The sequence below is a fragment of the Triticum aestivum genome, chromosome 7A, assembly GCF_018294505.1.
Source record: "Triticum aestivum cultivar Chinese Spring chromosome 7A, IWGSC CS RefSeq v2.1, whole genome shotgun sequence".
Taxonomy (NCBI): domain Eukaryota; kingdom Viridiplantae; phylum Streptophyta; class Magnoliopsida; order Poales; family Poaceae; genus Triticum; species Triticum aestivum.
The window spans coordinates 60,980,331-61,002,663 of NC_057812.1; the positions used below are offsets into that span (position 1 = coordinate 60,980,331).

General features: G+C 45.4%; 1 protein-coding gene across 1 annotated transcript; it reads right to left on the reverse strand.

Annotated features, from left to right (window-relative positions):
• Positions 1–735: 735 nt before the first annotated feature.
• Positions 736–15,542, reverse strand: LOC123152177 (very-long-chain 3-oxoacyl-CoA reductase 1). Its single transcript, XM_044571795.1, has 4 exons — positions 15,113–15,542; positions 14,746–15,034; positions 14,200–14,269; positions 736–1,241 (listed from the first exon to the last, which is right to left on the reverse strand). Exons 1-4 carry the CDS (start codon positions 15,468–15,470, stop codon positions 966–968), a joined length of 993 nt encoding a protein of 330 aa, XP_044427730.1. The 5' UTR covers positions 15,471–15,542; the 3' UTR covers positions 736–965.
• Between the last annotated feature and the right edge of the window lie 6,791 nt (positions 15,543–22,333).

Sequence of the window (22,333 nt, forward strand, 5' to 3'; positions counted from 1 at the left end):
CATGCTAGCGTTATACATAGATCTTTCTGCAATTAGCATAGTATGTGTTTGCTTGACTGAATATCAGTATGCGTTTATTTGTGTCAATGTCATGCTAGTGATTTACTCGTGGATTGATTTAATCGAGAAATTGCCTATTTACTCAACAAAATTAGCATATAGGTTGGTCTTTATGTCAGCCTGTACCGACAAATTTCACATTTGTTGCCAACAGGAAAATTATTTTTCATGTTTGTCTTTAAGTTTCATTGTGCATTCATAGATCTTCAAGTGCAGTACTAAGATATTTCTGACTTATTATACTTCTTCACTTTCAGAAATTTCAGACTCGATAGCCTAACAACATGTACTTTTCAAATTCTTGCAATGATGAATATTTATCTTTAAATGTTCAATGTTTGTAGACTCTGGCGTATTAGCGCGTCTCCTACTTCATATTTGTCTGCAACTTAGTGTGCTGAAAATGCAGACTTGAAGCAGCGCAAGGAAATTATGAAAATTTTCATGTCGGTGTTGCAATTTGTTCGCTTCATTTCTCATATCTTACCGATAGCCGTCAGTCTAGAGTGCCCATCAGTTCTCTTAAGCGATCTATCTCACTAATGTCCCGCGGCAACGCGCGAGGCATCACCTAGTATACATAAATTTACATTCACATCCAAAGTCCTTCAAGGTACACATCGGCCACTAGGCAAGATACCATTCACGCTAGCCATGCATCATCAGCAATTGAAATTACATTTCAGAGATACATATCATATAAATAAACTCTTGGTACCGTCATATCAAAAGTCCTTTAAGGTACACATCGGGCAAGATACAATATGCATTAGCCGTGCATAGGAACTGCGATTTAAGAGAACTTGTGGTTCAGAGATACAGATCACACACATAAATCCTTGCTATAAATTCATACAACTCTTGTAATATCATGATAGATTATTCGTTAGGGGGGCAGGCCACCCTTAACGCTGTGCGACGGTGCCCTTGGTCAGATTCAGGGCCCGCTGATGGAGGGACTCGTGGAGGCAAGCCCCAACACGGATGCTGTCGGGCAATAGTTGGTACAAGCACATCTGCAGCCTATGGCCCGGGTTGGGAATGCAGACAGGGAGACCATGCCCGATCCAGCGTGCCGCCGCATGGGCGTACGAGTCTGGTGTCGGCGTGATCAACTGTGACATGAGGCCTCCCCACGTCATCATCTTCGCCATCATCTTCGTGTCCACAAATAGTGGGACCTGCACCAGACACAAATAACATATTGGTGTGGTTTCTGTCAATTAACCTCAGACTAATTTCGTACACTTATGCACTTTTTTTTGGAGTAAAGGGGATTGTATTGATTAAGTAAGTGTCACATTACAATCTCGAAGGAAAAGGCCTAAATATCTTTAAGCCAGCCACGCATGACACAAATGGACCAACGTCCATTTTTTGTCCGGGCAACATTTCAGGCCTAAATTTGGGCCGGGTTTGCGCCGGCACAGACACACAGCGGATGCGCGCAACGCCCGCCGTTGCCTCCCCCTGGCCTGCCAGTCGGTGGCACACTGGCCATTCCCCCTTCCTCCCATCGACAACCAGCTCACCTTGCCGTCCCACCCGTCGCCGCCGCCACCCAGTATCGTTGCCCAGGCTGGCCGCCTGCACCAACATACCTCCCCCAGCAGCACGCCACCCCCCAACGGCCCCATACTCCGGTGTTTGGTGAACCATTTTCGCCGACGTCGCAATACCCCGACGTCTACGCCACCACCTCTAGCCTCCCCTGCCGGCAGCACACAAGTGCGACTACCTCGCTCTCAGACGATGTCACGTTCGCCTCCATGCCGATAGACCTGCTATCTGGTCTCGGAGAGGCGCAAGACTCTTCACCGGCCGGTTTCTTCCACCACACCTGCAAGGCGTTCGACGGTTTGCCCGCAAGGTACAAATGGATACCGACGACGAGTATTTTTTCCACAATTTCATTTGCGATTCGGATGATTCTTCATCCGATGATGAGGAGATTGTGGTTGCTGCTTTGGTCGTCCATGACCATATTAGTAGGAAGCGGCCGATGTTTGGGGCTCGATCCCGGGTCATACTCCGGCGTTGAATCGCAACAGAAAGAGTGGCCATTGCCTACTTTGACAGGACTACTTCCAGTCCCCTAAATCGCTCTTCCAACCCCACATATTCTAGTGTCGTTTCCTGATGGCTAGAAATGTGTTCAACCGTATCCGGGAGGGGGTGGTGGCGTACGATAACTATTTCGAGTGCAAGGGGGATGCCATGGGAAAGATTGGCTTCTCCTCTTTTCAGAAATGCGTTGTAGCGATGCTTGCATACGGAGTACCCGGTGATCTCATTGATGAGTATGTATGAATGAGTGAGTCCACGTGCCTAGACTCCATGCACAAGTTCTACAAGATTGTGGTAGTGTTTGGCCCGGAGTACTTGAGAGAGCCAACTACTGTAGATACAGTCCGATTGTTGGCGACCAATGCGAGTAGGGGCTTTTCAGGGATGCTTGGTATCATAGATTGTATGCACTGGGAGTGGAAGAACTACCCTTCTGCTTGGCAGGGGAAGTATAGGGGCCATGTGAAAGCATGCATTTGAGGCCGAGGCTTCACAGGATCTCTGGATTTGGCACTCTTTCTTTGGCATGGCCGGATCTTACAACGACATCAACATGCTTCGGCGCTCTCTGGTGTTTGCAAGACTTGCAGAAGGCAACTGCCTAGAAGTCAATGTTGATATCAATGGCCACCACTACAACAAAAGGATACTACCTAGCTGACGGTATCTATCCTCGGTGGACTACTCTTGTGAAAACAATCCCTAACCTTGCAGGAGAGAAGAGGAAGAGATTTTCCCAAGCACAAGAGGGTGCAAGGAAGGATGTGGAGCGTGCCTTTGCTGTGCTTCAATCTCGATGGGCATCGTTTGGTATCCTACTAGAACTTGGAGCACCAAGAAGTTATGGGAGGTAATGACTCTTTGTGTGATCATGCACAACATGAGCGTACATGATGAGCGTCCGGATGAAATCTATGACCAAGGGTTTCAATTCAGGGTGACAATGTGCCTCAGCATGGAGGAGCGGCAACGTTTGCACAGTTCATCAAATTTCATCATCAAATGCGTGATTGAGAAACTCACATTCATCTGCAAGATGATTTGGTTGAGTATATGTGGGCTCACGTTGTCAACCAGTTGATGTAATGCCTATTTTTTCTTTCAAATGTATTTGAGACAATTTAAATTTTATTTGGCTTATAAACTATGAGATATTTATTTGGTTGTGAAACTATCAGATATTTGTATTTTGTTTGAACTATGTGAACTTGGGCCAAAAGAGGTCAAAAATAGCCGCAAAGCAGCCATGAGGACGAAAATGCGTCCGCTTGTTGGGTGCACTACTGACCCAAACACGAAGCGGAGCAGATGACGAGAGGACACGCCGACCCAAAAGGACAAAAAAGAATAAAATATGCGTCCGTTTGGGTCAACGTGTTGGAGCTGCTTTAACAATGCTACAGTTTGACCCTCCCGTCGATCTTCTCTTACCAGCTTCTCTATTTCTCTTCTCCTTTCCACTATTTGTGTACTAGTTCCCAATTATATATTTAACTGATTTACATAAATTAGGAAAGTATGTTTTGGTCCTTCATGTTTATGCAAAGTATATATTTGCCCTCTTATCTTCTTTTGTGGACATTTCATCTGTCATGTTTCCAAACTGGGTATGATTCGTCCAAATGGTGGTTTCATGCTGATGTTGACCGGCATTGACCTTTGACCTCAGCACATAAGTGCCACCTGGCACATGATGATCCACACATCTCTCTCATGCGCGATGTCTTCGACCCAAGCCACTGCCAGGTGATGGTCGCGTGGAGGGTTCCCTACACAGCCTCCCTTCTTCCTCACAGTGTGCGCCACCTCCCGCCCGGGAACAACCACGCCGTCGACCATGGCCGACGCCGCCTCGCCACCCGACGCCAACAAGAAGCACACCACGTGCGGCTGGGCGCATCCGGCCGCAGGCACACCTCACCATCGCTTGCGCTCGAAGCCTCCTCAGCCTCTTCCTGTTGTGCCTCATCCTTGCGACCTCGAACTTGAGGCCGACAAGCTTGCGCAACGGTCCTGCGAGCTGCTGCTGGAGCCCGGACATCAAGGCGGTGGCCATGTCCACGACGTCCTGGACGTCGAGATCGAGGCCCTGGAGTAGGGGCTACGGCAGGAGGAGGTCCGGCAGGCCCTCGTCTCTAGCGACGGGAGTGCGAGGCTGCAGAGCATATCTCCTCCTAGCCCAGAAACTACACGACAACTATTCGACAAAATGCTTATAAGACCGTACGAGAAATGGCTGGTTTCGAAACCTGAGGAACCAAATGTCGACCGGAAATAGATGAAGAGACCAAACGTCTACTTATAAACTTGAGGGGCTAAAACAATATTTTTCTCTTCTTAGTCAGCATCTCCAGCTGTTGGCCTCTCCAGGAGGCATAAAAAACGTCGTCCGGGGACGAGCTGGCGGTAGAATCGGCTCTGGGGGCGGTTGGGCATCCCGCCGTCTCCCCCAGGCGTCGATATCGGCCCATTCCTAGCCGTTTTTCGGCCCACTTTCAACGAAAAATGGCCCATATCGGCGAGAATCGGCCCATATTCAGCGTGGTTCGGCGTTGAATTCTTAACATAAATATTTTTTTATCACATCATTCATCACAGAAAATCAAATAGTTCAACAAAATAATGCAACAACAAATATTACAATTATGTAGTTCAACGAATAAAAACTCATATTTCATCACACGTCAAGCTAGGCGTCGTCTGACGGTGTGGGTCACGCGTGCTTTTCCCTTGCACCGGAGCCCCCGAGCGCCCCCCAGTGCGCCGGGTTCGGCCTGCGATCGCCGGGCCAAAAAACGGCCGGCGGATTTCGGCGTCCTAGGGGGCGCGACTGGGATGTTTTTTCGGTGCCAGCGCGGAAAAAGTCACCGGGGAGGGAGGGGGCGCGGCTGGAGATGCTCCGAGGAGTTATATATTCACCCCTTCTTAGTCTGGCATCCTCGTTTTTACATGTTCTCTCATCTCTGATTTTTTTCCACCAGATTTTCTTTAAAAGCGCATTAAATATCCCATCTTTAGTGACTTAACAAATAAAATTATGTTTATTCTGGTAAGCTAATAAATACTTACTAAATGAGTGTTTACCAAATAAAATCACATTATTTTACCCAATCGCATTAATAATGGGCTAATCTATCAGAATATGTATCCCCGGGTTGCAAAGCATGGGCTTATCTAATTGATATTTTACATAAAAAGAATGTAAGATTTTCGTTTTTCTTCTTCATTCGTCCAATCCTCACATATATCCTCCCTCTCCCTACTCGTTTTGATTTGTTTGTTGCGAACTATGCAAAACTTTGTTGTATTTGTTGGCTTTGAATTATTGAACATGTATGAATGTTTTATAAGATGCAGTGGACTCATGCGCTGAATGAGAATGTGATATGTGTGTCTACGTGTATGTGATGCAACATATTTTATGTCAATATTTATGAATACTTTCGTGTGAATATCAATTGCGAGTTTGGCAACAAAAAGCAATTAAAATGACATCCCTGAACAACAAATCAAGGCTGTTCTACTCTTGAAATTACTTGTAAATTGAAGTATTGCCAAGCGCGCACATGCCTTTGCACCGTCCGGTCACAGTCACATACAGTAGCTGAGACACTGAGTCGCTAGCTGGTTTACTGTCTCATGCATTGCACGATCACAAGTAGACCCACGATAGTTGTCACAAAGAAATGGTGGGAGACCGATGGTGTGGGGAGGTGGGACGTGTCATGGGCAGCGGGCAGGATAGACCGGGATGTGATGATGTGTAGCAAGTCTGGTGCAATCCTTTGCAATTAATTCAGTTCCCATTTTATTAAAGCTACTCCCTTCGTACCAGGCTAGTCATAGTGGCCGACGCCGATAAACCCGTCGCTGGTCTGACCCACCTCACTGCAGCCCTCGTCGGCGTGACCACGGTCCCTAATTTGGCCTCCGTCTCCATGTGGCCTCCCAGATTTGCCCCACCTCGGCCGGTTGACGTCGCGCCGAAGCTCCCTGCTAAGAAGCAGCGGGCCGCCAAGCCACGCGATGAAGGCGTGAAGCGGCAGATGACGCGGGGGTGCAACCCGGTGGCGAACCAACGTTGGCAAAAATTTCGAAGCCGGACACGGCTGCGGCGGGCGATTGGCTGCCGGCGGCGGCCGTGACTTCCTCCTCCGGCCAAAGAGGCCCTCCTCCACCTTCGCCGCCGCCCCTATGCCGTTCCTCCTCCTCTCTAAGCATCCAATCGTCGCTGCTCTGCCGTCCCGATTCGCGCCGCCACTGCTGCTCCACCACCGCCCTAATTCGGCCGCCGCCCACTAGTTTTTACATCTTCTTTTTGCATCACCTATTGGAGTTGCACTTTTACATCTTCGTTTTGCATCATCTGTTGGAGTTGCTCTTTTTTGGAGATATAAATTTTTACATCTCCTATTTTACATCTTTAAATTTGTATCTTCTATTAGAGATGCTCTAAGTAGTTACTGAGGATAGAGATGTTTGTGAAACTAACACCTCTTAACATAAAATGAGTCAGTATCTAAATAAATGAAGGCTTGTATGATACTCCAATATAGACTAGTAACATATACTCCCTCCGTTCAAAAATACTTGTCGGAGAAATGTATAAAAATAGATGTATCTAGAACTAAAATACGTCTAGATACATCCATTCCTTCGACAAGTATTTCCGGACGGAGGGAGTATAAGGTAATAATATAGGCCCAGTAACATATGCATGTTACAAGTCTAAATTACTTCCCAGTATGACCAGCATGCAGCTGAACTTAGGTGGCTATGGATTGGACGAGGGAAAAAAATCCAACATGGAAACCATCCAATAAACATGCACAACTCTTCCTCGTAACCAGCCAAAAATCAGCTATGAATCCCTAACTAATAAATAGGCATTATTGTTTAGCTACTCCATGCAGTCGTTAAATTCACATGCAAACCGCTTAAGGCCAGTTAGGCTAGTCATAGTGGGAAGTAATTTAGACTAGTAGGCTAGTCATAGTGGGGAGTAACTTAGACTAGTGTCATGTATATGACACTAGTCTATGTTACTACCTTTACTAGAAGAACGTCCGTGCGTTGCAACGGGGCCACATTAACTTTAAGAGTTCAATATTAATCATGTTAATAATACATTTAATATTCTCATACATATCAAGTGACACTGGCAACCTTTTTTGTCAATGTAGCAACGGGCTCAGTTGCAACGGGCTCTTTATACATATCAGACAACTCGCTACTACTTAAACTACAACTATGGCTACCAATATTTTTTTGTCAATTTAGCTCAGCAATAGTGCCTGGCTTAATAGACTGCTTTGCATTCACCCCCTCAGAAGACAGAGAGAACCAACTCAACATGTCAGAAGATTAACAGAAATTTCATTTGTATGGCATGAACATATAGCAGGAGCACCAACACATAGATCAGCAGAGAGCAGAGCACAGCATGCACACACTCGGGCCATCTATATCATACACACACAGCAACGCACACACACATCACGCTGGCATACACATACAGAAAAGCAGGCACACACGCATCATGCGCATTGGCCGGTGCGACGCACGCAAAGCAAGTACGTACGCACGGAGAGCAAGCTAGCAAGCACGCATGCATCCAACCCCGCCGCTGCATGCGCTGGCAGAAGGTGAGACAGCAAGGGAGACTACACATTGAAGCTGTCCATGCAAGGCTGGAGGTGCTGGGCCGACGACGGCGGTGTCAGGACGACGCTTGATTCGTTCCCGGTGGCGTGGAGCTTGGGGCGGCAACACGGCGATAGCTAGTTCTCGGGGATGGGGGTTTGGGGCGGGGGCAGTCGACCCGATGGCTGGCGAAGTTAACGGGCTCGGGCGGCTGGAAATTCGGCGGGTGGCGGCGGCACAGCGCGAGGATGGGACAGGCGGAAAACCTAGCGGGCGTTCAACTACCAATACCCACGCCTTTTTTTAGGAGAATTGCTTGTGAAAATAACGTGCGACGACGACTTAGCGAGCGGATCCCCTTAAAAAAGACATAGCGAGCAGATTCCCTTAAAACTGGTAGGAATGGATACGATTGATGACGTTGATAAATAGTGGTGAATGTTGGCCTAATTTACTATCATCATGCATGGAAACGAATCATCAAGAAAAAGAATACTTCCTATTACTACACTCATAGGAAGCTTCCTAATCTCTGCTACCAAACAGTTTCTGCCCAAACAAGGAAGGAAAGTTATGGACGTGATTCGGAAAGAAACAAACGTTATGAAGATTAATTGTGATTGATTGTGATTGATTCTTTTACGTAAAGACATTACTAAATAATTTGCATCAGTATGGAAAGTTCTGATCCGTTCAGTTTTTTTCGTTGTGTGAGAGGGTGAAGTGAAAATAAACCGATGAAGTGGGGGAGGCGACAAAAAAAATCTATGACGGTTAACCTACAAAAAAACGGACGAAAGTGGTGGGACGAAAAAAAATCTGAAAGCGAGACTACCAACTGCTCCATTATGAGTAGAGATAGTGCTAAGTGTCATAGAAGTAGTATCATATATGGCTGCATTTATTAGCTTATAGACTCAACTTTTCTTGGAAAGCACTATGTGATGGTAACATAATATGTTACTCTAAACACCTCTCTCCTCATTAACTAGCTGCCACGTAAGTAAACTTGCATTGGGGTGTGTTATGTTACTAGCTAAGTTACTCCCACTATGACTAGCCGTATCATGCATATGAAATAAGTCTGTATTAGGCTAATCATAATGAGTATCATATACTAGTATCATCATGTATATGATACTAGTGTATGATACTCCCTCTGTTTTTATTTAGTCTGCATATTAGATTTGACTGAAGTTAAACTGTGCAAAGTTTGACCAAGTTTGTAAAAAATAATATAAATATTTACCACAACAAATCTATATGATGTGAAAGTATCATAGATCATCTTATTTACTGTCATGCATGACACCAACATAATAGTATATCATTTATTATGATACGGTATCTTCCTATGTTGCTTTAACCCTCTCTCTTCTTTAATTATCTACCACATCAGCGTGTTTGCTACTCCCAAGTGCATGATACCGCCTAAGATACCACTACCTTCATACTCCCTCCATCCACGCATAAGTATACATATATAAAATTTAGAACAGATTATGGAGTAAAGTAAAAATGCATTGAAAAGATGCAAGCCAACATCTCTCTCCTCTTTAATTACTCCACTCTCAATGAGCTAAGAGCATGTCTAGAGTAAGGAGACCATTTGTTAAATATCATTGGTCTTGATTATCGTGTGATGAGAGAGAAGATTATTTTCTATTTTAAGGTGCATTGGGGAGATTGATGTACATTATTTTGTGGACAAATTTGGAAGCCGAACGTACACTTATTCGTGGATGGAAGGAGTATTGCAAAGTAACTTAAAAGTAGTATTATAAATGATTGCATTTCTTAGATTATGGACTTATTTTGCTTTAGGTTCCGTTATGTTACGGAAACATATTATGTTACTTCAAACACCCTCTCCTTATTAACTACAAGCCACGTAAGCAAACTAGTCTTGGATTACGGTATGTTACTATCTAAGTTACTTCCACTATGACAAACAATTAAAGCAAGTTTGCTTAGGTGACAAATAGTTAATGAGAAGAGAGGTGTTTGTGGTAACATATGTTACCGTAACATAACATAATCCAAGACAAAATGAGTCTACAACCTAATAAATGTAACAATCTATGATGCTACATTATTATTTTGCACTATGAAGATAGTAACATACTCTTAGGCTAGTCATAGCGGGGAGTAACTTAGAGGGTTCTTGGATCCAAGGGACTATTTTTAGTCTGACTAAAAATAGTCTCTTTTAGAGGCTAAAGTTCCAACCACCCCCGACTAAAGAGAGGCTAGGACTAGTCTTGAGGCTAAAATTTTTTAGTCATAGAAAACCTACTAAAATATGTATTAGCCCTCTCTCTCCTCATTTAATTCCTCTCCTTTAACACATGCAAGTTCTGGATTGGAGGGTTTGGAGAATAATAAATGCTCAATAACTTGATTTTAGTCTCTTTAGTATTTGGATCCAAGCATGGATGAGGCTAGCAAGTTTTAGTCCCACTACTTTTAGTCATGGGACTAAAACGTATCCAAGCACCCTCTTAGACTAGTGTCATGCATATGACACTAGTCTAAGTTACTACCTTCATAATGTAAAGTAACATAATAGTAGTATCATAGATGGCTTCATTTATTAGCTCATAGACTCATCTTGTCTTGGAAAGTGCTATGTTACCATCTCTCATTAATTACTTGCCACATGAACAGAATTTTCTCGAAGTGCATTATGTTACTAGCTAAGTTACTCCCACTATGACTAGCCTTATAGTCCTCACTATGACTAGCCTCATTCCCTCGCCTAATCAACGCCTTAGTCCTCTCTCCTCGGCATGCATATATCATTTATTTTGCAATTAACAACTAATTAACATGCGCATGAGAGAAAGTGTGGCCGGCCAAACGAGGCATGAAAGAAAACAAGGAACAATCCATGCTTCCTGCCTAGGAGATTTGGGAGTGCTATTTGGTTTTCATAATATGCCTAATGCACTGGTACGCGAGGAGTATAACTTGAGAGTATCGTAATTAAGATTCATTTTCGCCCTTAGGTTCCTCGTGGTTAGATGTTTCGAAGCTATCTCCTATATGGCCAGGTACGTTTTGACAAACTTTTTTCAAAGCAACTTTAGTGATACGAAGAAACAACATTCATGCACTATGTGTACTATTGAATTTGTTTAACATTCTCCTAGGTTGCTTCCTTGTCATTGCTAATTAGTTGCATGCATTAATGTGAAAATCTCCTACCAATGTTTATAACTCAGTGGTCTGCCATTACTTATGAGTTGTCTCTGGTAATGTGAATATTGGTCTATCGATGTTGCTAAGTTGCCTACCTCTGAATCTACGTTGCTTATAGTAATCACTGATTATGGAAAGCAGGTGAGGACAATGTTAAGTTACTCCCTAGCGTGGCAGGCAACTTAGGATAAACTTTTATGCAACTTGACATTCATGGTAACCAACTTAGTTAAACATCAAGCTAATCGACGTCATGGTAGGTAAACCTAACAAAAATGTGTTTCCTATAGCATGAAAATTGGTTTCAAAAAATAATTTTGCTAAAACATCTACGCGTGAGATCTAATTTCAAACACCTCATCTACGAGAGCTCCAATGGTTATACTGGATCATAATTCTAACACAAGATTCAAAATGTATAGCTTTTTGATTAAAAAAACTGAATTAGGATGGTCGGCCCGATTGAGCACCTCTGGAACATTGGGTTTTGTGGTCTTGGGCTGGGAGAAATCCCTGCTATGCGACGTCAAGGCTAGCAATGGCGACATCCGTAGACGCCGTCCCCTCCCTAGAGGCGTCGCTTTGGCCCCAATCCAACTCCCCTCCTCTTGCTCAGGGGAAACCCTTGGTACGACCTTTGGACCAGGCAGCGGCGGTGTCATGGCATCGTCCCTTCCTTGGAGGCCCCGTCTTGTTCATCGAGGAGTTTCAGTGGCATGGCTCAATTCGTTGTCAGCTTCTACTACGGGTCTGGGCCTCATTGGTGCAATGTACACCATCGCGGGTGCTCTCTCAATGATGCCATCTCTTGGTCCGCCCAGGCCCTGCCGATCACTTGCGCCGACTTCTTCTTGGCACAATGGGTGGGATGCGTTGGTCTGTGTTGACCTCGAGTGTTGGTCTTGTTGTAAAGGTCCGCGGCGTCGGTTGTGACGCGGCTCGATTGCTCTGTGGGTTGTCTCATCACCACTGGCATGCAGTTGGCTTAGGTGGAGCATGTATCATAGTACGCGTGGTGGGTGTGTTTGGTGGATGTGGTTGCTAACTTTTTTGATTGGCATTGTAATGGCCGAAAGGCATTGTATCCGGCTTCTTTGCCGCTTCTTCTTCAATATAATTCTATAAGAAAAAAAACTAAATTAGTTGTTTTTCTCAAGTTGGCTAAAGCTAGCACAGGGCACATGGGGGCGTGGAGATCAAGTGTGGAGGAGACGGGAGCAGCTGGGTCCAATTTTCCTTTGGGGTCGAAGGGAAAAAAGATCAATTTGTCTAATTCACATCTAGATATTTTTTAAGAATGTCACATCTAAGCTCCCACAATATATAATGCAGCAATAAGAAACAAAAAAATTAGGACAAAAAATAGACAACAAACAGAGTGAAAATCCGATTAGATGTGACATAACTATGTCACATTTAGATGTGTCCTAGACAGACCAAAAGAAATAGACAGAAGGTTTCTAGTATGAATGTGTTCTCACGACCATTAGTAAGCAAACATTGGCTAGATGCGTCTTTATTTTACCCTCTTTTTGTTGCGTACATCAAGTGGTCATATATTTTCTTTGTTCAATAATGTAGTGCATATAAATTTTCTCGAAAATTAAAATCTACAAGTTTATAGAGAAAAATATTGAAATCTAAAGTCCAAAATACATATATATCATTAGATACATCATGTGAGACATATATTTTCGTATTGTATAGATATTTTTTCCTTATAAATGTGATGCAAGTTTATGAAACATGACCTTTTAAAAATACAGTAATGCTATTCAGCGAACGTTCACTGAGGAAGCATCGCAGAATGAACAATTTTTTTATGACAATTTATGTTGTCAGTAGTATGGCAATTCTTTTATGCGAACATGGCAATTTCCGCTCATGAGATTCAAAATCTATAACTTTTTAGAATTTAGTCCTCGTTAAAACTGCTAGCCTCCTTTCCTCCTCCTCCAGAAAAGTCTCATTCCTTCCCCCGTCGGCGCCGCCGCTGATCCGCCCCACCTCCGATGACCTTTGGGCCATGGAGGCGCGGAGGATCTCGGTCCCCCGCCGGCAGGAGGGACCCCATTGTCATTTTTATTAGGTTTAACATATTGGTTGGGGTTGTGTTGTGGTAGCAATCGATGTCCCTCAGTAGGAATAATGTCTCCCACGTTTGATCCCCATCCCGATGGTGCAAACAGTATTGTTGGAAGACGTGTGGAGGTGTGTTTTCGTCGGATCTCACGAGATTTAGTCGGTGCTGGTCTTCGATGGATCTATTTGGATCCAGTGTATGATTACATTTTTGATCTTTTTGGTCTACAACCCTCTTCATTGATGATGGTTGCTGCTCTAGTGTGCTGGTCATTTCGGGTTTTAGCACGACGACTTCCCGAACGTCTACTACAATAAGGTTTGCCCGGCTTCAGTGAGGGATGGGCAATGACGACGCCGCGCCTTCGGCTCGCTTCAGTGCAAGTAGTCATTGTTAGGTGGTCCATGGACATGGTTGTAATTTTTTTTACCTCTTGTGTTCTCTGTACTATCATGATTGATGAGTACATTAAAAATTTCTTTTGTAAAAAAAATCTATAACTTTTTGATTGTTTAATACTAAATTAGTTGTTTTCCTCAAGTTCCCTAAAGCTACCGTAGGGCATGTGAGGGCATGGAGATCAAGTGTGGAGGAGATGGACCAGGCGGTCCAGTTTTTTGGGCCGATGGGGAAAAAGATAGACCAGATCTTCTTTGATGGATTGGCGAGATGCATCTTTATTTTACTTTCTTTGTCGCGTACATCAGTTGATCATATATCTTCTCCATTAATTTGATATTGTAGTGCACATAGATTTTCTAGAAAGTTAAAACTCTACAAGTTTATAGAGAAAAATATCAACATCTAAGTACCAAAAACAGTTATGCTTTTCAGTGAACCTCCGCTGGGGGAGCACGGAATATTGAACATTTTTTATAGCAATTTGTGTTGTCCGTAGTATGGCAATTCCTTTAAGCGAGCATGGTAATTTTTGTTGAATAGCATTACGTTTTGTCAGAATTTGCCGTGTTTGTTTTGAAGAAATTTTCTTGTGTGATTTAAAGAATTTGCCATAGTAAACGTTTGCATTTGTCATGCTCCCGACGAACATTAGCTGGTTAAGCTGGTCCTAAATAAATGTTCATTATATTATCAAATGGAAAGGGAATAGTAGAATGAATTAATATAGAAAATTGTAAACTTACCTGACACTGCACATCGATGCCTTTGCCTCTGTACTCAACGTAAAGGCTCCTGGAGAACTGAGCAACGTACCTATTTCAAATGGAAAAAGTTTATTTTAAACCCTGAATTTATAGAAGTTTGGCGAAACAAACCCTAAAGTCGATCCCACGGTTCTTGTTGGGCCGGTCCGCTTTAGTTTTTTTCCTTCTTCAAAACACGCAGTTTTTCTTCTTCTTTAAAACTGCAAAAATAAGCACGCAGAGTGACTTGAAACCGGGACCTCCTGTTGTTGGTCAACGGAAGTAACCACGAGGACAGCACGTCTGTCGTGTTCACTTGTTCCCTTTTCCTTCTTCTTTTTTCTCTCTTTTCTTTTTCTTTTTCTCTTTCCTTTTTCTTTTTATTTTTCATTTTCATTTTTTCCTTAAATTCGTGGTCATCTTAGTAGGAAAAATAGCAAACGAAAACAAATCCCGGTCGATGTTTGGCACTCTCTTCTCGTGCTCATTCCTACGGTACGAATTAGATTTTTAATGCACGTGTGGTAGTGTAACACTGCATATTACCGTTTGGTGGCGGCGTAGATGGAGTAGAACGGTACGGAGGGTAGCGCCACCGTGCAGCCGGAGCCGATGTTGACGACGGCGCCCCTCCCCCGGTCCACCATCCCGGGCAGCACGGCCGCCGTCACCTCCGTCAAGGCCCACAGGTTCACCCGTATCATGCTCACCCACGCCTCCGCGTCGACCTCGTGCAGGTACACCACGCCCGGCTTCGCCACCCCGGCGTTGTTCACCAGGAGTCCGACGTCCAGCCCTGCCACCGCCTCCCGGAGCCGCCTCATCGCCTCATCCCCTGCCAAAAACACCATCAGTCAGCACATCTGGATTATTTCTACGTTTCAGTACTGTGTGTGCTGCAGTGGTGCTTCACCTCGAGGAGTGGAGACGAGGGAGAAGTCGAACTGCACGGTCTTGGCCAGCACGCCGTGCGTTCGGGAGACGGTCTCGGAGATGTCCTGGAGCATGGCGGGGTCGCGGCCGACTAGCACGAGGTTGAGGCCGCGCCGCGCGAGCTCCAGCGCCATCGAGCGGCCGATGCCGGACGTCGGGCCGGTCACGACGGCCCACGCCCCGTAGCGGCGGCGGAGGTCCTTGGGCTGGCGCAGGCAGAGCGCGAGGCCGGAGATGTGGAAGAGGCGGTACGCGACCACGGCGACGTAGAGGGCGCCGAGGATGCCCAGTGAGACGAACCATGGCTCCTGCTGCCGGAGGAACGCGTCGGTGCCCATCCACCTCCTCTCTCTCTCTCTCTCTCTCCCGCCCCCCTACGCTGCGCTGCGCGTGCTAATTAAGCGCTTGGAGGTTGCCGCTGCCTGTGCTAATTAAGTGCGTGTCGCGGGCTTGTCCCGGATGTAAATTCTAGGCCAACCATGGCGGCAGCTCGTGCCCTTCCGACAAAAAATGCCCAAGTGGAGCGGCCAGCGGCGCCCCTTTCCCGCCCCCCGGTGGCCTGCAATAAAAGTGCGGGCACGCCCAGCTGGTGCTCGTGGGGACTATGAAATGAAGTAACAGGGGACCGATCCCCTCGGGTTACATCTACGGGTCACATCTACGGGTTTCATTAACTTGCAATTTGTAAATATAGGAGTGTAGTACTTCGATCAAGAGCAGTACTCTACGTAACCAGGGCCGGTCTTAAGATTTCGGCGGCCCTGGGCAAAACGAGAACCTAAGGCCCTTATATTTTACTTTAAAATTTTCTTTCGCTTTTCGAGATGCAAAGTCGCTGGTAATGATCAATCTTGGGAATTTGCCAAACCTAACCGCTCTTGGGACATTTACAAACCTCACATTGTTTTTACTAATATATACTAGTCGTATTTAAATGATGCACATACTTCTTACAGTAGAACAAAAGCAATCACAACAAGGAAGCATACCTCGGCCATTATCAATGTGATGGCTCCTTCTACATGTCATTCTTGATAATATTTTTTGCTATTTGATGAAGCATTAGAACCATCTTCTAAGCCCTAGAAATAACATGGATAATGAGTTAAATATCATAAGCAATATGAGAAATCCGTTGACCCAAAGATTCAGTGTATTACTTTATATAATCTGCAGATACAAAGACATCATTTTCTGTCACTTTGATCCTGATCTAAGTTCAAAGTTTCTACAACGAACGGACTACTTTTTTCTGCACGTGAAGCAAGGAAGGGGATAAATCTCAAAATCCATACAAATTCACATGATTCAATAGAAAGGAGCCGACGCAGTCACTACCAGAACATAAAAACGACCCTATTGGTATCGACGGTGATGACCTTGCTGTGATTGGGAACTGGGGTTTGTTGTGTTCTGGACGATGGGAAAAAAACGTTGCGTCAGCGTGTTGCCGCATTTGGGGACTGGAGTTCGACTTGGACCCCCGCCGCTAGGTCACCGGCACCAGGCTGTCGCGCGCAGCGGTGATAAGAAGAAGAATTCCGAGGAGCTGGAGCGACGACTGACGTCTTGATGAAGAAAAGAAGAGACAACTGACGAAGCGATCGATCTGATTGATTTTTTTAGGGAAACGTTTAGATCTGGCACGCCGGTCCAAACTTCCACCGGTCGCGTGACACGCTGGCACTCACAACGTGCTGCAGCCTTGTATTCCCTTCACGCGAAAGGTTCCGCGCGAGACGCGTGCGTGGTGGGTTCGTGCGAACCGTTTTTTTACCTTATCTCTTTTTCCCCTCTTTTTTCCTGGCCACACAACGCCACATCGGTTTTCTTCCACCTCCAGCCCGCGCGCTGAACTTCTCTCATCCGTGCTCCATTGCCCTCATTAATAGCTTCAACCGGCTTCAGAGAAAGCTTCAACCGTCCGCATTTTTTGCTACAACCGACCGTCACCGGAACCAGCAATGTTTTGCTGGAACCGGCCGGAGAGGGAGCTGGAACCAGCAAATTTTTTTGCTGCATCCGGTGACAACATCTTTTTTGATAAGGAGCTGCAACCCACAACAGCGGGGATGACGATGCTACAAGCACGAACCGGGGACCGGCACCTGCAAGCGTGGACGTGTTGCACGGGGATGCTTCAACCATCTACGGAAAAGCTGTTAACGACACTCGACGAAGCTACAAGCAGCGACGGAAATTGCTAAATGCATCATTCTTTCTTGCAGGGACAAGAGAGAAGCAGGTGTTAAAACCGGTGCACATCGAAGCTACAACCGTCAACCCAAAATGCTACGACCAGTGGCATTTTTTGCTAGAACTAGAGAAAGAATAGGCTTCGACGGACGTGCGTCATAGCTGCAACCATACTGAAAAATGCTACGCCTGGCAACCAAAAAAGCTACATCCGATTTTGAAAAAAGCTTCAACTGGATACGGGGTAGCTGGAGGTCAGCCACCGCGCAGCCAAAAAAGCTGCAACCGGCGTCGAGAATAGCTACAACCCGCTTCTAAAAAAGCTTCAAACCTAGATCGAAAAAGCTTCAACCGTCAACAGGGAAAGCTTCAACCAACCAATGTCAAACTCAAAAGAGTTGGAACCATTACGAGAAAAGCGTAAACCTTAGACAGAAAAAGATTCAACTGGCATTTTGTTTTTTGCTACAACGCACCACCGGCGTCGGCAGTTTGTGGCGCCGCCCCGACCAGCACTGCCCTGCTAGAAGCACAGTGCGTGATGCTACAACTAGCGTACCAACTTGCTACAACCAGGGTCTCGTTATGCTATGATGCATCGCCGACGTTGATCTTTTGCTACAACCACACCGGCTATTGCTACAGCCCACATTTCTTATGCTACCACATACCACCGGCGCCGGTTCTTATGCTACAACCGCGTTGCTTTTTTGCTACAACCAGCATTGCCATTTGCTACTATGAACCAATGGCAGCGGAGAAAAAGCTGTGACAGACGATTTTTTTTTTCCTGGAACCGACGGTGTTTTCTTGCTGCGACCGGCAGAGTTTTTGCCGGGACGGTGACGACTGCTCGTTTTTTTTGCCGGGATGGCGAGGCTGCACTAGAGACGGCGAGGGGGCTACGAAGGCGAGTACATGATGTTGCAACCGACGACAAAGAGGGACCATGAACGGCGTGGGTGGTGCGTAGATCATGACGAATGGCGGCGAGACAGTTAGCGGGGGCAACGACGGCGAGGGCCACGAAAGCGCCGGTGATTCGTCGGAGGCCATGGCAAACCATGTCGTTGTACGAGACAGCCTGCATGGGAAGTCATCTACAGCCGGTCAAAGCTGTGTTCCTGTCTCTAATTCGAGACGAAGTGGTGCGGAGGGATGACGTGGTTTTTTTTAATCCAATGACCACAGATGGATTAATCCAACGACTGTGATAGGACCGGCGCAGCGCTTGGGCCGGTGCGCTGGCGCAGATTACTGCCTATTTTTTTAGGAGTCAGCGATCTGATTGATGACGAAGAGAAGAAGCGGCTGTGCGTAGCTATGCTTCAACTAGCGCTAGCGATCAGCAAGGGAATTGGGCCTAGCTTCGCTTCCTTTCTTAATTTTTTTCTCTGCCTAATATTTTTCCTCTATACTAATGTACCTGCATGCCAGATCGTGGGCCCCTCTGAGTCTTGGGCCCTTGGCCGTTGCCTCGTTGGCCATACCCTAGGGCCGGCCCTGTACGTAACATTTTAACCTAAAAACACAAGCTATTTTTTTTAACTGCCTGAAGACTGGGCATCGGGCTTGGTGGCAGCGCGGAGAAGGATGCTAGAAGAGGCATGGTTGGCTTAGCGTCGAGCAGTAGGACGACGGAAGCTCGCGAGGTGGAGGATGGCGGACGACATCGTGGCTCGAGTACCCATGGGAACGGAGTTGTGGTGGTGCTCGGAGGCGGAGACGTGGTGGAGACGAGGCCGCAGCGGAAACCCTTGCGGGTAATAGGATTAGACGAAGCACTGGGCGCAAGGGCAGAGCAGCGAGGCCGTGCCGGGTAACCGGAGGAGGGAGGAGAGCCGGAGTTGGGTCGACGAGGAGAGACGCAGGAGACAGCCGGCGTCAGCTGGGAATGGAGGCGGCGATGGCAGCATTTGGACCACGCGTTGGGGAGAGATGCAACGGAGAAGAGTGAGCCAGTATGCGAGGAGAAGTAGGCTCAATTGAGTTTTACAGGGTTCTGGACAGGCTTTCGCGGGCCGCTGCGAGAGGCATTACCCACCATCCATTTGGGACTCAAGTCAAATGATCATGTAGTTTTGTCGTGTGCTAATAACTCGTGCAGTTTTTCCTTGAGATTTATTACATTGTCTATGAACCTTGTTAGACTAGCCATAGTGAAGAATAACATACACTAGTAATATATTCCTAGACTATGTTATTACCTTCATAATCGATAGTAACATAAGTGTGGTAACATGCAAAGCTTTATTTATAATAAGTGATGTTATTGAAACTACCTCTCTCCTCCTTAACTCATTGCCACATAAGCAAATTTGCTGCATTGGACTCGATGTTACTGCTGAAGTTACACTAGCCACAATGAAGAGTAACATACACTAGTAACATACACATATCCCTAGACTATGTTACTACCTTCATAGTGGGTAGTACTCCCCTCCTTTCCGGTTTATAGGGCTTATCTCAAAATTTTAGTCTTTCCATTTTATAAGCCTCAATTTGATTGTTCTTCATCACATGTTCAGATTTCAAGGTGCATTAAATCATTACATGCAATTATTAAGAGAAAATCAACCAATGCATGTACTTTATGCATGCATGCATTGCAATTAATGCATTGGTAAACATAATTTTTTGAGGAAAATAAGAGCATTAGTTGGATGCTTTTGCAAACTATAAAAAATATTTCACCACTCACCATCTACCTTGGTTGGTGAGATTTTTGAATTAAGCCCCATAAATCGGAAATGAGTGAGTAACATAGGTATGGTGTCATGCAAAACTCCATTTATTAGATTATAGACTCATACTGCATTGGGATATGTGATGTTATAGTAACATGCTAAATTACTAGAACTACCTCTCTCTTCATTAACTCATTGCCATATAGACAAATTTGCTGAGTTGGACTTGAAGTTAGTGCTGAAGTTACTCCCACTGTGACTAGTCTTACTATTATACTCTAAATGATGGACAAGAATTTATTGCACTGTCTTTTTGTGAACCCTGTTAGTATATTGTAAATGGTGGTCAGGAAATTTATTGCACCGTCTATGAACTCTACTGGCTGCAGTTATGCTAAATTGTAGGGGAAAAAATACCGGTGTCTACTTAACTGCTTATACTCAGTATATACATGAAACTAGTAGGGCCACTGGAATAAGTATCTCTAGTCAGTCTCGTACGTGGTGGCATTGGTTCCGTCGTCCCCATAGGGTGTGTGAGTATTAGTTTCACCGTATATGATTCATCTAGTTGTGGGTTAGAGTCGTCAACCATGACGTGTCAGTTTATAGTGAAACGTTATCTCGTACCTCACAATGGTGCTTTTGACTTCAAAGTGAGGTTGGGTCTCCTCGTCTGGCCTTCTCCTTCCTCTTGAGTTTGAATGTTCATTCTTTGGATCCTTGTCGTTGTATCTTTTGACAAAGACTTAATCCTCTTGGTTGCAATTACAACGACTCCTTGCCTTCGGTGATGCGGAGTAAGTGCGGCATTCAGATAGGCTCACGGGATGTCGTCTGCTTGTGCAGGTCGAAGATGGTGATGAATTTTTCTTTGAGCTTGTTTGTAAACTTCATTTTCATCAAGAGTGTTCTTGTAAGACTCGGACTTGGTTAACATATTGCGTATGACCTTGTGGTTAGTACGGTTAGACGCAGCGCTGGGCACGAGGGCAGAGCGGCGAGGCCGTGCTGGGTAACCGGAGGTGGGAGGAGAGCCGGAGTTGCGTCGAGGGAGAGGGGTGCAGGAGAATGGAGGCAGCGACGACAGCAGGAGGCATTGTCCACCATCCATTTTGGACTGAAGTCAAACGATTGTATGATTAAAGGATTTTAGGGCAACATGGATAGCTTTGTTGTGTACTAACTCGCGAAGTTTTTCCTTGAGATTTACTACCTCCGTCTGGGATTTTTAGACCGGCGAGCAACTCAGCGAGGTACAGTTTTACTACGCTGCATGTAAGAGAATTAGTTAAATAAATAGTGCATGCAAATAAAACAATAAGGTTGACCATTTTGGAAATATGCCCTAGAGGCAATAATAAAAGCATTATTATTATATTTTCTTGTTCATGATAATTGTCTTTATTCATGCTATAATTGTGTTATCCGGAAATTGTAATACATGTGTGAATAATAGACACCAACATGTCCCTAGTAAGCCTCTAGTTGACTAGCTCGTTGATCAACAGATAGTCATGGTTTCCTGACAATGGACATTGGATGTCATTGATAACGAGATCACATCATTAGGAGAATGATGTGATGGACAAGACCCAATCCTAAACATAGCACAAGATCGTATAGTTCATTTGCTAGAGTTTTCCAATGTCAAGTATCCTTTCCTTAGACCATGAGATCGTGTAACTCCCAGATACCGTAGGAGTGCTTTGGGTATACCAAACATCACAACGTAACTGGGTGACTATAAAGGTATACTACGGGTATCTCCGAAAGTGTCTGTTGGGTTGACACGGATCAAGACTGGGATTTGTCACTCCGTATGACGGAGAGGTATCACTGGGCCCACTCGGTAATGCATCATCATTATGAGCTCAAAGTGACCAAGTGTCTGGTCACGGGATCATGCATTACAGTACGAGTAAAGTGACTTGCCGGTAACGAGATTGAACGATGTATTGGGATACCGACGATCGAATCTCGGGCAAGTAACATACCGATTGACGAAGGGAATTGTATACGGGGTTGCTTGAATCCTCGACATCGTGGTTCATCCGATGAGATCATCGAGGAGCGTGTGGGAGCCAACATGGGTATCCAGATCCCGCTGTTGGTTATTGACCGGAGAGCGATCTCGGTCATGTCTACATGTCTCCCGAACCAGTAGGGTCTACACACTTAAGGTTCGGTGACGCTAGGGTTGTAGGGATATGTATATGCAGTAACCCAAATGTTGTTCGAAGTCCCGGATGAGATCCCGGACGTCAGGAGGAGTTCCGGAATGGTCCGAAGGTAAAGAATTATATATAGGAAGTGCT

Excerpts from the sequence above, each read along its gene's own strand:
- LOC123152177 (XM_044571795.1), bottom strand. The coding sequence starts at position 15,470 with ATGGGCACCGACGCGTTCCTCCGGCAGCAGGAGCCATGGTTCGTCTCA. Across the intron at positions 14,270-14,745 it reads ATCTACGCCGCCACCAAACG|GTACGTTGCTCAGTTCTCCA; the intron begins GTAATATGCAGT and ends CATTTGAAATAG. Across the intron at positions 1,242-14,199 it reads GCATCGATGTGCAGTGTCAG|GTCCCACTATTTGTGGACAC; the intron begins GTAAGTTTACAA and ends TGTCTGGTGCAG.